Consider the following 12,744-nt stretch of genomic DNA (forward strand, 5'->3'; position numbering starts at 1 on the left):
AGCCCTACTATTGCTGAAAAATATGTGGAAATGTCAAATTTTCCCATTATGAGAATACAATTCACATTTTAAGATAGAAAATGTATTTTGAAGATGTTTATGATAGTTTAGATTCTGTCTTGATTCTGTGTTTGCCTTAATCATTTATTTTGCTTTTTTAAACGCTTTTAATTAATGGTGAAAATTGGGCGATTTTACTTCCTATTTTGCTGTCTGTTGGGAGACTGCAATGTGATTCCATGTTTATTGTCCTCGGTGATGTCACTATGGCTGTATGCCTTGAGACGTCCTTGACTTAGCATCAGATTCAAATAGATGTAGGAAATCCACTCCACAGGGATAGCAAGGTCTTTGTGAGCAGCTTTCTTCATGATCGCAGAGTCATAGAGGTTTACAGCCTGGAAACAGCCCAACTTGTCTATGCTGCCCACTTTTTAACCATTAAGCTAGTCTCAACAGCTCGCGTTTGGCCCATATCCCTCCATGCCCATCTTACCCATGTAACTGTCTAAATGCTTCTTAAAAGATAAAATTGTGCCCACCTCTACTACTGCCTCTGGCAGCTCATTCCAGACATTCACCACCCTCTGTCTGAAAAAATTGCCCCTCTGGATATTTTTGTCTCTCTTCCCTCTCACCTTAAAACTATGCCCTCTAGTTTTAGACTCCCCTATCTTCGGGAAAAGATGTTGTCTATCATTATTTTATAGATCACTCCTGAGCCTCCTATGCTCCTGGGTAAAAAGATTGTGTTACACATTGTCCTCTCTCAATTTATAGTGAATAACCACACCATAGTTTGCAGTGTCTAGAGAGGTTACTGTATAACATGGTGCAGACACAAGCTCGTACAATGCACCAGGCCTGCTCACCATGTAACTGGGCCTCAGAAGTCTGGCCAAAGAATCACCTGCTCAAGAAGGGCCAAGGAACTGCCCCAGTGTCCACTTTGCTTTTTTTTCATTCATTTATGAGATGGGCACTGCTGGCAAGGCCTACATTTATCACGCATCCCTAATCCTAGAATTCCTTCCCTAACAGCTCTATGGGTCAACCCACAGCACATGAACTGCAGCGTTTCAAGAAAGCGGCTCATCACCACCTTCTCAAGGGCAACTAGGGATGGGCAATAAATTCTGACCAGCCAGCAACACCCATGTCCCATGATTGAATAAAAAGAAATTGTCCTTGAGAAGCTAGTGGTGAGCCACCTTCTTGAGCACAAGCTGCCACTGGCTTTCAGTTAAGAGTCAATGAAAAAAGATTGTAAATCTAATGTAGGGGGAGCTATACAATAAATGGCAGAACCATCAGGAGTATAGACACACAGAGGGACCTGGGTGTGCAAGCCCACAGATCCTTAAAAGTGGCAGCACAGATGGCGAGGGTGGTAAAGAAGGCATATGGCATGCTTGCCTTTATTGGATGGGGCATAGAGTATAAAAGTTGGCATATGATGTTGCAGCTATAAAGTATGTTGGTTAGGCCACGTTTGGAACACTGCATCCAGTTCTGGTCGCCATACTATCAGAAGGATGTGAAGGCTTTCGAGAGAGTACAGAAAAGGTTTACCAGGAGGTTGCCTGGTATGGAGGGTCTTAGCTGTGAGGAGAGATTGGATGAACTGGGGTTGTTCTCCCTGGAAAGAAGAAGGATGAGGGGCGACCTAGTAGAGGTGTATAAAATTATGAAGGGCATAGATAGGGTGAACAGTGGGGAGCTTTTTCCCAGGTCGGAGATGACAAACACAAGGTGTCACTAGTTCAAGGTGAGGGGGGCAAGGTTCAACACAGATGTCAGGGGAACGTATTTTACACAGACAGAGGGTGGTGGGGGCCTGGAATGTACTGCCAAGCAAAGTGGTTGAGGTGGACACGCTGAGATCATTTAAGACTTATCTAGATAGCCACATGAACAGTCTGGGAATAGAGGGATACAAACAAATGGTCTAGTTGGGCTCATGATCGGCACAGGCTTGGATGGCTGAAGGGCCTGTTCCTGTGCTGTACTGTTCTTTGTTCTTTGAAATTGCTTGCTGTCTGGAGCCACCAGGTAATGCTAGTAGGTTTCCTTCTCTAAAGAGCACTGGTGAACCGGATCAGTTTATAAGACAATTTGGCAGTTTCATATCATTGTTGTTTCATATCATTGTTGATTTCAATTGCTATTCTAGATTTGTTTAATTTAAATTCTGCATCTACTGTTGCTTTAGGCCTTTAGGTCATGAGCCCAGGCCTCTGAATTATTAGACCAGTAATATTATGCCACCCCAAGTACCTATAAGGGATTTGTATATGAAAATAATGGATAAAGTGCCTCATGAGCATTCCAGGGCCAGAAACTCTAGTTAGACCCTGTTTCCACCTTTCCTATTCTGGTACACAAGCCATACTAGCCCCGGATTCCATTTTGACTGGCTGAAAGGCTGGCGGTTACAAAATGCTAAAGTCCCTGCCTTGGCCCTGCCTATACCTACATGCCTGGCCTTATAAATTGTGGGTGCATAGAGGCTGCACCTCTTGCAAAACCAAATGGGACTTCCTGGGCAAGACAATATTCTATGTACTGGATTTCCTGGATTTCTGCCTAAGTGATGTATTCCTGAGAAAGATATGAAACAAATTCACCAGGAATTCTATAAAACTTAGGACTATCTTGCTGAGTATAAAAATGGGTTTCAATGTCTTAGTTCTTGTGGTGTCCTGCACTCCTGTTTTAAGATATAGTTATTTTCAATACATTTACTCTGGTATGAAAAATAATGCAGCTCTTTACTAAATTGATATCTTGGGCAAATCCAATTTATTAACAGATTTAAGGGATATCATTTGAGTCATTCCTGTGGCCACCAGCAAATTGAAATGATTGACAACTTGTAGGTTTGATAGCTTAAAAATATTATCGTATCAATTCTGTGATAAGGTTCTGCCTTAGGACCGGGGCAAATTTATGCAATGTAACAGAGTGATAAAGCTTTCTGTATGGTTCCATGATGGGCCAGTGTGTCAATAAATTGAGAGAAACACAGGTCTGAATATGGGTCTGTGTCAATTCCAAAAGATTTTTCTACCATACGTAAGAATGGCACGAAGATACCATATGTAAGTATGACACGAAGATGAGTGGAAAAGCAAATTGTGCAGAGGGTGTGGAAAGTCTGCAGAGGGATCTAGATAGGCTGAGCGAGTGGGCGAGGACCTGGCAGATGGAGTACAATGTTGGCAAGTGTGAGATTATCCACTTTGGCAGGAATAATAGTAGGAGGGACTACTATTTAAAGGGAGAAAAGCTGCAGCATGCTACGGTGCAGAAAGACCTGGGGGTCCTTGTGCACGAGTCGCAAAAACCCAGTCTGCAGGTACAGCAGGTGATCAAGAAGGCGAATGGGATGCTGGCCTTTATAGCGAGGGGGATTGAATATAAAAGCAAGGAGGTCTTGCTGCAACTGTACAGGGCATGGGTGAGGCCGCAGCTGGAGTACCGTGTGCTGTTTTGGTCGCTGCACTTGCGCAAGGATACTTTGGCCTTGGAGGGAGTGCTGAGGAGGTTCACTAGGCTGATACCGGAGATGAGGGGGTTGGACTATGAAGAGAGACTAAATAGACTGGGTCTGTACTCGTTGGAGTTTAGAAGGATGAGGGGGGATCTTATAGAGACATATAAGATAATGAAGGGGATGGATAGGGTAGAGGTAGAGAGATTCTTCCCGCTCAGAAAGGACAACAGGTCCAGAGGGCACAGCCTCAAGATAAGGGGGGGGAGGGGTGCAATTTAGAACGGAGTTGAGGAGGAACTTCTTCACTCAAAGGGTGGTGAATCTCTGGAATTCTCTGCCCGTTGAAGTGGTGGAAGCTACCTCGCTAAATATATTTAAGACATGGGTGGATAGGTTTCTGGTAGGCAAGGGAATTAAGGGTTATGGGGAGAAAGCGGGAAAGTGGAACTGAGCCACTTCAGATCAGCCGTGATCTTATTGAATGGCGGGGCAGGCTCGAAGGGCTAGATGGCCTACTCCTGCTCCTATTTCTTATGTTTTTATATGTTCTTAAGTTACACCTTCTTGGCATGACCACAATTACGTTAGAAGTGGATGATCAGCCAACGACATCTAAACCATGATGTAATCTGACAAAAGCACAATTGACTAGTGCACCTTATAAAATGGCTACACAATCTTCTACAGAATAAATTTCAACAAGTAAACCAGTGACAGGAATTCTCAACATACAATATTGTCTTTATTTTCATTATTTTACCAAAGAACAAAATAACTCTATGACTATTTAAAATTACTTAAGATCAGCTTTTTCTTGGACTAAATATTAAATAAATAAATAGTGCTCCACTGTATGCTTATTGTTTATTGTAACCTTCTGTCTACTATTAGCCTAAAGGTTTCCCTGCTATGATGAATAGGGATCCTGACAATTAAAAGAAGGGGGCGGGGAGGAAGAAAGATAGAAATGAATCTTATAAATATATAGTAATTGTTGTGGTCTGGTAGTGTAGTGGTTTAGACACTCCCTTTATGTTGCTGTGGTTGCTGGCTCAGTTTCCAATTGTGGTTGACACTCAAATCTGCCAGCCACATGTGTAACGTGTTTTGAGAATTCTTAGAAAGACCATTTATGTTTATTAATAAGTTGCCTCTTCTTTCTTTTCTGTTACATTCAACTCGAGAAAACCATTATATCTCAAGTGCATATCTCCTTGGCTCATTAGCCAAGAAGCCATGCGGCACCAAAGGGTTCATTTTTATAACTTGAAGTGTAACTTTCTCCATTTTCTTAATATTGTGCAGTGATTACTATGATGGAAAAGCTAATTATGTTACTCTCCAATTGGTAACAAACGCCTTTGAAAATCTTTTATCAAAATATCATGTTTCATAATTAAAGCTTGCTCTCTGTAGCACATTCATATTTGAAGATAATCATTTATTTGAATGAATGATGAACTGGTGCATTACTGTAAACACTTAAAGATAGTTGTTGTGAGGAATCTGGTCTAAGCTACTATTGTCTGTAAAACCAAATCACATTTAATTCTTAGGGTGGGATTTTACGGCCTCGCCCAACCCGAAACTGTAAAATCCTGCCCGAGGTCAACGGACATTTCCATTGTCCGTCCCTCGCCTGCTCCGATTCCCGTGGAGGGTGGGGCAGTAAAATTCTGGCCTTAGGGTACATTTCTCTAAGGGCTACACCAAATGCATTGGATTCTGCTGTTGAAAATAGGCTCAAAAATGTTGATGTTTCAGGTCTCTTGGTCACCAGAATAATCCAGATGCGGCATAAATTATGTGGGTTTAACAGGAAAATAAAACAGTTCAGTTTGCTAATCAGTAAAACCATTAGCAAGCTTGTGTTTTCAATTATTTTAAGTCTGATTTTAGAAGCAAAAATACAAAAATACCATTTCCCAAGCAAAGAAAAGAGGACCATTTTACAATGACAACACCTGAATTAACGTAGGATTAGCTTTAATGAAAATGGCTTCATAAGCACAAGCAACTGGATTCTTGGTGGTGTATTTAGCAAAATATCATTTCAGGTTTGATTTTGGAGAAAGGTAAACACTTAGGCCAGTTTCTGAACAACTATTTTGAATGCACAGCATGGTTACAATGAGTGACAACCATCTATTTAGCAACAGTGGATCAGAAGATATGAGTTTCTTTACCCTCAGTAAATCCACTAAAGTTACGTGTTTTGTAACAGGTGTTAGAAGGAATTTTGCGCAGTAAGAAGTCAAGCTATTTTCCAATGTGAAAGATACCTTTTAAGATAAGGTAAGATAAGATAATGGGTGGAATTTTCCTCTCCCACCTGCCATGGGAATTGTAGCGGATGGGACATGTACCGTGCAAAGGTCCATTGACCTCAGGTGGGATTTTCTGGCCTTGGACCAAGCACGGACTGAAAAACCTACTCCCTGCCTCTGCCGAGGAGTCTTGCCCACTGGGAACTGCATACTAAAAACTCACATTAACAACAGTAGGGCAGCACGGTGGCACAGTGGTTACCACTGCTGCCTCACAATGCCAGGGACCCAATTCAATTACTACCTTGATTCACTATCTGTGCGGAGTCTGCACATTCTCCCAATGTCAGCGTGGGTTTTCTCTGGGTGCCTCCAGTTTCCTCCCAAACCCTGAAAGACATTAACCATGCTAAATTCTCCCACAGTGTACCTGAGGGGTTCCACAACTTTTCACAATATACATTAACAATTTGGAGGGAAGAACTGAAGGCACCGTTGCTAAGTTTCAAGATAGTACAAAGACATGTAGAGGGACAGGTAGTATTGAGGAAGCTGGGAGGAGCTTGCAGTAGAACTAGGACAGGTTAGGAGACTGGGCAAAGAAGTGGCAGATGGAAAAGTGTGGGGTTATGCACTTTGGAAGGAGGAATGGAAGAATAGACTACTTCTAAATGGGGAAATGCTTAAGAAATCAGAAACACAAAGACACTTGGGAGTTATTGTTCAAGATTCTTTTAAGGTTAACGTGCAAGTTCAGTCAGCAGTTAGGAAGGCAAACGCAATGTTAGCATTCATGTCGAAAGGGCTAGAATACAAGAGCAGGGATGTATTTCTGAGACTGAACAGGGCTCTTGTTACACCATATTTGGAGTATTATAGGTCCCAGTTTTGGGTCCCCTATCTAAGAAAGGATGTGCTAGCTTTGGAAAGGGTCCAGAGAAGGTTCACAAGAATGATCCCTGTAAATGAAGAGCTTGTTGTATGAGGAATGGTTGAGGACTCTGGGTCTGTACTCATTGGAGTTTTGACGGATGAGGGGGGATCTTATTGAAACTTACAGAATACTGCGAGGCCTGGATAGAGTGGCTATGGAAAGGATGTTTCCACAATTAGGAAAAACTAGAACCAGAAGGCACAATTTCAGGCCAAAGGGAAGATCCTTTAAAACAGAGATCAGGAGCAATTTCAATTTCAGGAGCAATCTGTGGAACTCTTTGCTGCAGATGGCTGTGGAGGCAAGGTCATTGAATGTCTTTAAGACAGAGAAAGATAGGTTCTTGATTAACAAGGAATCAGGGGTTATGGGGAAAAGGCAGGAGAATGGGGACGAGAAAAATATCAGCCATGATTAAATGGTGGAGCAGACTCGATGGGTCGAGTGGTCTAATTTTGCTCCTGTGTCTTATTGTCTAAAAGGTGCCGGAGTGTGGCAACTTTTCGTGTGGGGATTTTCACAATAACTTCATTGCGGTGTTAATGTAAGCCTACTTATGTCGATAATAAATAAACTTAACTACTCAATACATAATTTCATGTGTTTCTTTTTCTTCACTGAAACGAATGGATGGAAACTTTTTGGGCAACAAATTCCCTCGATTCTCAATCTGTTGTTCAGACTGGATAAAGCTCCGTGCCGGGAGATAGACTTTGCAAAAAATGATTCCTCTGATCTAATTCCAAGAACTTCTTCATTCGGTACTTGAAAAAATAGGAATTCTCCAGCAATGCACAAAACAAGCATGCCAGATTTCAGAGTCAGGAAAATATATAATCAGCTCCCCTGAGGGCTTAGTCAGCAGGTGAACCATGCGGTTTGGTAGTGAGCCAGTACAAGCAAAAAAGAGCCAAGGTTTACTCCTTGATCTGTGCTGAGTTAAACATCTCCGCTGGACAATGGGCTTAGAAAATTAGCGTGCATATTTCCAGAATACAGAGGGCAAGTAGTGACTAATTTTCCCACAGTTGATCCAGTGATCCAATCAGAAAATGTGCAAGTGTGAATGTTGGTTGAGAACAAATCACATTTAGTCGTGGTGACGACCGAGCACTAATCAACCATCCAAGCTCACACATGGACAATAGTCATAGAGTGGATGTAGGGAAGATGTTTCCATTAGTAGGAGAGACTAGGATCTGAGGGTACAGCCTCAGAGTAAAGGGACGATCCTTTAGAACTGAGGTGAGGGGGAATTTCTTCAGCAAGAGGGTGGTGAATCTACGGAATTCATTGCCACAGAAGGTAATGTCATTGGAGTGTATTAAGACTGAGATAGATTGGTTCTTGACTGGTAAGGGGATCAAATGTTACAGAGAAAAAGCTGGAGAATAGGATTGTGAAACTTATCAGCCACGATTGAATGGCCAAGCAGACTTGATGGGCTGAATTGCCTAATTCTGCTTCTATCTTATGGTCTTACTCAGGTGAGGAGGCTCTGAAGTTTCCGTAGATTCATAACCCAAATGTAAATCGCTGCTATTAATTTGGGAAGAAAATAAAAGCATTTCTCACTCGGAAGGTGAAAATTTGGGGAACTATTCTGTTCAAGTTCTAACTCTTTCAACTGAAATACAAAAATCTAGCTAAGATATATTGTCCCACATGTAAGAGACAACCAACTTTATTAAAGAAACCAGGAGAGTGATCAAATGATTGTTTTCCACTATGCAGTGTAGAAAACATCTTTTGTACAGCTATCATTCAAATAAACAACAGGTTAAATATCTGACATGCTGGCTAGAAATGCCTGGAATGACACAAGTTAAATAATTGTGGGACACTGGTAATAAAAGGGTTAAATTCTAGAACAAATTAATCTACAGTCCGGCATCAAAAACTCTTCTTTGTACCAAAAATACTATTCCCAAACAACAAAAATAAACAAACCATTTTACAATAATGAAGTATGAAGGGAATGCAGCATCAATATTAATCTCAATAGAAATATCTTTAAAAGTATTTGGAACAAAATACAATTTGACTACTACTTGTATTTTTCTACTCACACTGCAAAAGAGGCTTAATGCAATTTACATAGTGTGTTACAATGAGAAAAGAATGTATATTGTTACTATTTTTGACCTGCTCCATCAAAATGAATCTAGTTTTCGGCATAAATGGTTGGGACCATTTTAAGAAGATTAATAAGTTGTGCTGTAATATTACTATTTAAATGACAAAGTATTTATTTTCTAGAGATTATTTTCAATTAAGGATCAGTACAAAGCTAATTTTATAATGTCTTTGTGGAGTTGCAATGTCTCTGCAACGTAAGCACACTTTAAAAGCTGAATTCAGAATTGATCGACTGAAGAGCAACTCAAGACTCATTTTGTTAGAGCAGCTTAACATTTTGTGCATTTATATATACTTTAGGAGCCTGTCTATTGTGCTGAAGTGTAGTTACAGAAAACAGTTGTTCTCGCATCTGACCCAAAGTGCTTCCAGATAAACGTTTGCGTGTTTAGCCACTCATTGGATAATCAGGCTTGAATGAGCATAAAGTCTTTGATATGGGTTAGTACTCCATAAATAACATCTTCTCACAAAGATCATACAACATTATACAACTGCATCGCCTCTCGTGCTTCAGGTTGCATCACAAGATATTTTGCCATTGCCCGCCAGTGAAATATGTTCTCTCCAATTGCTTCAATCTTTACTGGCCTGGGAAACCCTTGTGCCAGTAACAGTCATTTGAATATCAAAGGCTTGTTCCAAGTTTTACAAGCAGATGTCTGTGAGTTTACTGCCTGAGCGCTGATAATGTTCATCATTAAGACTTCCACATTTTATAGAGTCTTGCCATGCTTGGAATGAAATGCAGTGTTGAATTAATACCAGGACTCATTACTGTGAAAGTGTGTCTTCACTGATTTTATTCCGATATTATAGAGACATCCTGTCTCACCACTATTGGTAGAAAATGGGCCGAAGGATGTTTCCGCCTTGTTTTGTGTCCTCTCCGTGGAGACCCTTTTCCATTTAAGGCCACAAACATTTGCCGTTCATTGTGCTTCCATTTCATGGAAGCATAGGTGTTGTAACCATTCTCTTCTATTCTTTCTTTAAGTTTGCAGTCATTATTGAACTCTTTCTGCAAAATAAAAATTTAAACAATGTTACAAAAATTAAATTTGCAGAATTCCACAACAATCCTTAATTTCTGAGCAATGTGATAAAGGATTAGAAAATCAGCCAAGTTTCAATTTAGTTAAAACTTTAGGATCATGCCCTTCCTATGAACTGAATGATTAACATATATTCGGCTTGTCTTAGACGACAACAAATGTTCACCACTTATTTGTTCAAGGTCCATTTCCAATTAGTGGGTTGAGAGACTATGGTGAGTATTTAACACTACATTTGCACCCTCTCCTTTCCTTCTCCCCTATCGACTCTATTAACGCTTTGTGTGTACAGCGTGCAAGGAACAAAACTTTTCATGTACATCAATATATGTGACAATAATAAAAATCAAATCAAACTAATCCAGGTGATGGGGGTCCCACCAGTGGATCCAAAAGTTGGCAGGATTCCCAAGTGAGACTGCACTTGAGTATATAAGATACTAAATTAGTATACGTACAAGAAAATTGTTACTTCACTCGGAAGGAATGTTTGAAGCCTTGGCCAGTGAGCAGAGAGGAGATAAAAAAAAGCACTGTTACACCTCCTATGATTGAAATAGGAAGGTGCCATGGGAAAGGGATGATGCGTTGGGGATGATAGAGGATCGAATAGGGTACCATGGAGGCAACAGTCCTTGTGGAATGCTAACAGGGGAGTGAAGGGGACGGGAAGATATTTCTGCTGGCAGCTTCACAGTGAAGATGGAAGAAATGGTGAAGGATGATCCTTTGAATGCAGAGACTAGTGGGTTGGAGAGGGAGGACAGGGAGGTTCCTACCATGATTCTGGGAGGGAATGGAAAGGGTGAGAGCAGATATGCAGGAAATGGGTCACACACATTTGGGGGTCCCATCAACCATAACGGGGTAGTGAATCCACGATTGAGGAAGAAGACATGCCAGAGATGCCATTGTGAAAGGTAACATCATCAGGACAGACACAATGGAGAAATTTAGAGAATGGAATGGAATTCCTTTAGGAAGCAGGGTGAGATCAGTCAAGGTAGCTGAGGGAGGCAGTGGGCTTATAATGAATATTAGGAAGAAGCCTATTCCCAGAAATGGAGATAGAGAACTCAAGAAAGGGAAGAGAAGTGACAGATGGACAATATGGAGATGAGGAAAGGGTAGAAATTGAAAGTAAATTGATGAATTATTACAATTTCGACCAACGAAACATTGCTTATTTATTTCACTTTGCCTCCTGTCCTTTTCCAACTTTGTGCTGTCTCCCATGATGAAATGCCTAACAAGTAACTGATAAATACTATTAGGTAAATGTCTTGCCATAAGGTTACATTTTGGCTGCTTGTAAAGCTAATTTTTAAAATTTAGATTCATACAACTCAGAGAAGACCTACAGTGCGGAAGGAGGGCATTCAGTCCTTCAAGCCTGCATTGATAATAATCTCATCCAGGCCTACCCCCCAAACCTGCTAATCCCCCGACATTAAGAATGGCTAATGCATCTAACCTGCTCGTTTTTGGACTGTGGGAGGAAACCAGAGCACCCAGAGGAAACCCATACAGAATGAGGAGAACATACAAACTCCACTCAAACAATTAATTGGGGCCAGAATTGAACCTGAGTCCCTGGCACTGTGAGGCAGCAGTGCTAATCACTGTGTCATCATGCCTTGACAATTTTGACATGGCTATTTTAAAAACTCAGATTGAAATATTTCACTTGCCCTGATTGTCTACTGTTGCCTGCTTAAAACAATGGATTAATTGTTTATTCAAAAACTTAAGATATGAAGTTAATTGAAAATAAGATAAAAAACAAAATTCATTTGATAATAGAGGTCGTGCATCACATTATTTTGTTCAGATTTGTTCTGTGAATAAATTGTTTTTAGATTACTTATTCAATGCTTAAAGTGATCTACATGGCCCTGTTCCACAGGGAGGGTTATTCATGTACAACTGAGTGTAACTGTTCTCAAGATATGATAATATCATTTTATGCGGGCATGAATCAGAGAATAGATCAAGGAAGGAACAATACAGCCATTTCAAGTCTATCACTGAATAGGAAGGAGTTGCCAGGATGGTGAAAACAAACCTATTATGTGATTTACAGAATGGAGAATTTGTACTATTACTTGTTACAGTGTCAAAACCATCACACCTCCGCTGAGTGTATGAATTGTACTTTTCTGCAACTGATTATACTTTTTTATATTAATATTGGTCTGATCCTGTTTACAAAATGCCAATGTAAGTTTAACTCATTAATATGTAGAGCATTCCCCATGAATCCTATAGAATTTTGTTCTTTACGTATAAAGTTTTGTGCCCTGTGCCCTTTCTCTTGCATGTCCATCATCTCTCATTCCTATTTCCCCTGTCCCCAAGAATCTGTCAATCTCCTTGCCTTAGTGAACTGATTTCAAAGACTTTGATTTTGAACTCCCTATTTGCAATATTCAGTGTCAATATCAACTTCCCTTGCCTATCATTCCATAGTATCTGAACAATTTTCTCTGGCAATCCACTTGGACTATTGCTATTTTCTATCCCTTTGTCTCCAGCATCGGTGATCATCCTTTCAGTTATTGGGTTATAAATTCGACTTTGCTGAGCGTGCAAATTGACAATTCTGGGGACCAATGAGCTGTGTCCAAAGAGATCTAAATAATGCCCAATCAGAAACTGGGTTGAACCATTTTTCAGGCATCCTTGGCAGCTGGCTAAGACAGGCATTAGATTCCTTGTGTATGTAACTGAGGCATCTAACATCCTTTTATGATCCCCTCACATGAAATGCAAGTGCTGAGTGGGCCAGGCCTATCCAACTCAGGTTCTATCACTTGTTGCCAACTAAAAGTAAGCTTTGTTAAAAGAATTACC

The 12,744-nt window shown here is 40.6% G+C and overlaps 1 protein-coding gene across 1 annotated transcript in view; it reads right to left on the reverse strand.

The window, feature by feature from the left end:
- Positions 1-8,247: 8,247 nt before the first annotated feature.
- Positions 8,248-12,744, reverse strand: part of fgf10a (fibroblast growth factor 10a) — a 119,789-nt gene continuing 115,292 nt past the window's right edge. The window contains exon 3 of the mRNA XM_080197922.1: positions 8,248-9,857. Coding sequence (XP_080054048.1) covers positions 9,639-9,857 — 219 coding nt within the window. The 3' untranslated portion in view covers positions 8,248-9,638. The remainder of the gene's footprint in view (positions 9,858-12,744) is intronic.

Source organism: Carcharhinus amblyrhynchos, chromosome 1 (genome assembly GCF_965287045.1).
Source record: "Carcharhinus amblyrhynchos chromosome 1, sCarAmb.v2.hapA, whole genome shotgun sequence".
Taxonomy (NCBI): domain Eukaryota; kingdom Metazoa; phylum Chordata; class Chondrichthyes; order Carcharhiniformes; family Carcharhinidae; genus Carcharhinus; species Carcharhinus amblyrhynchos.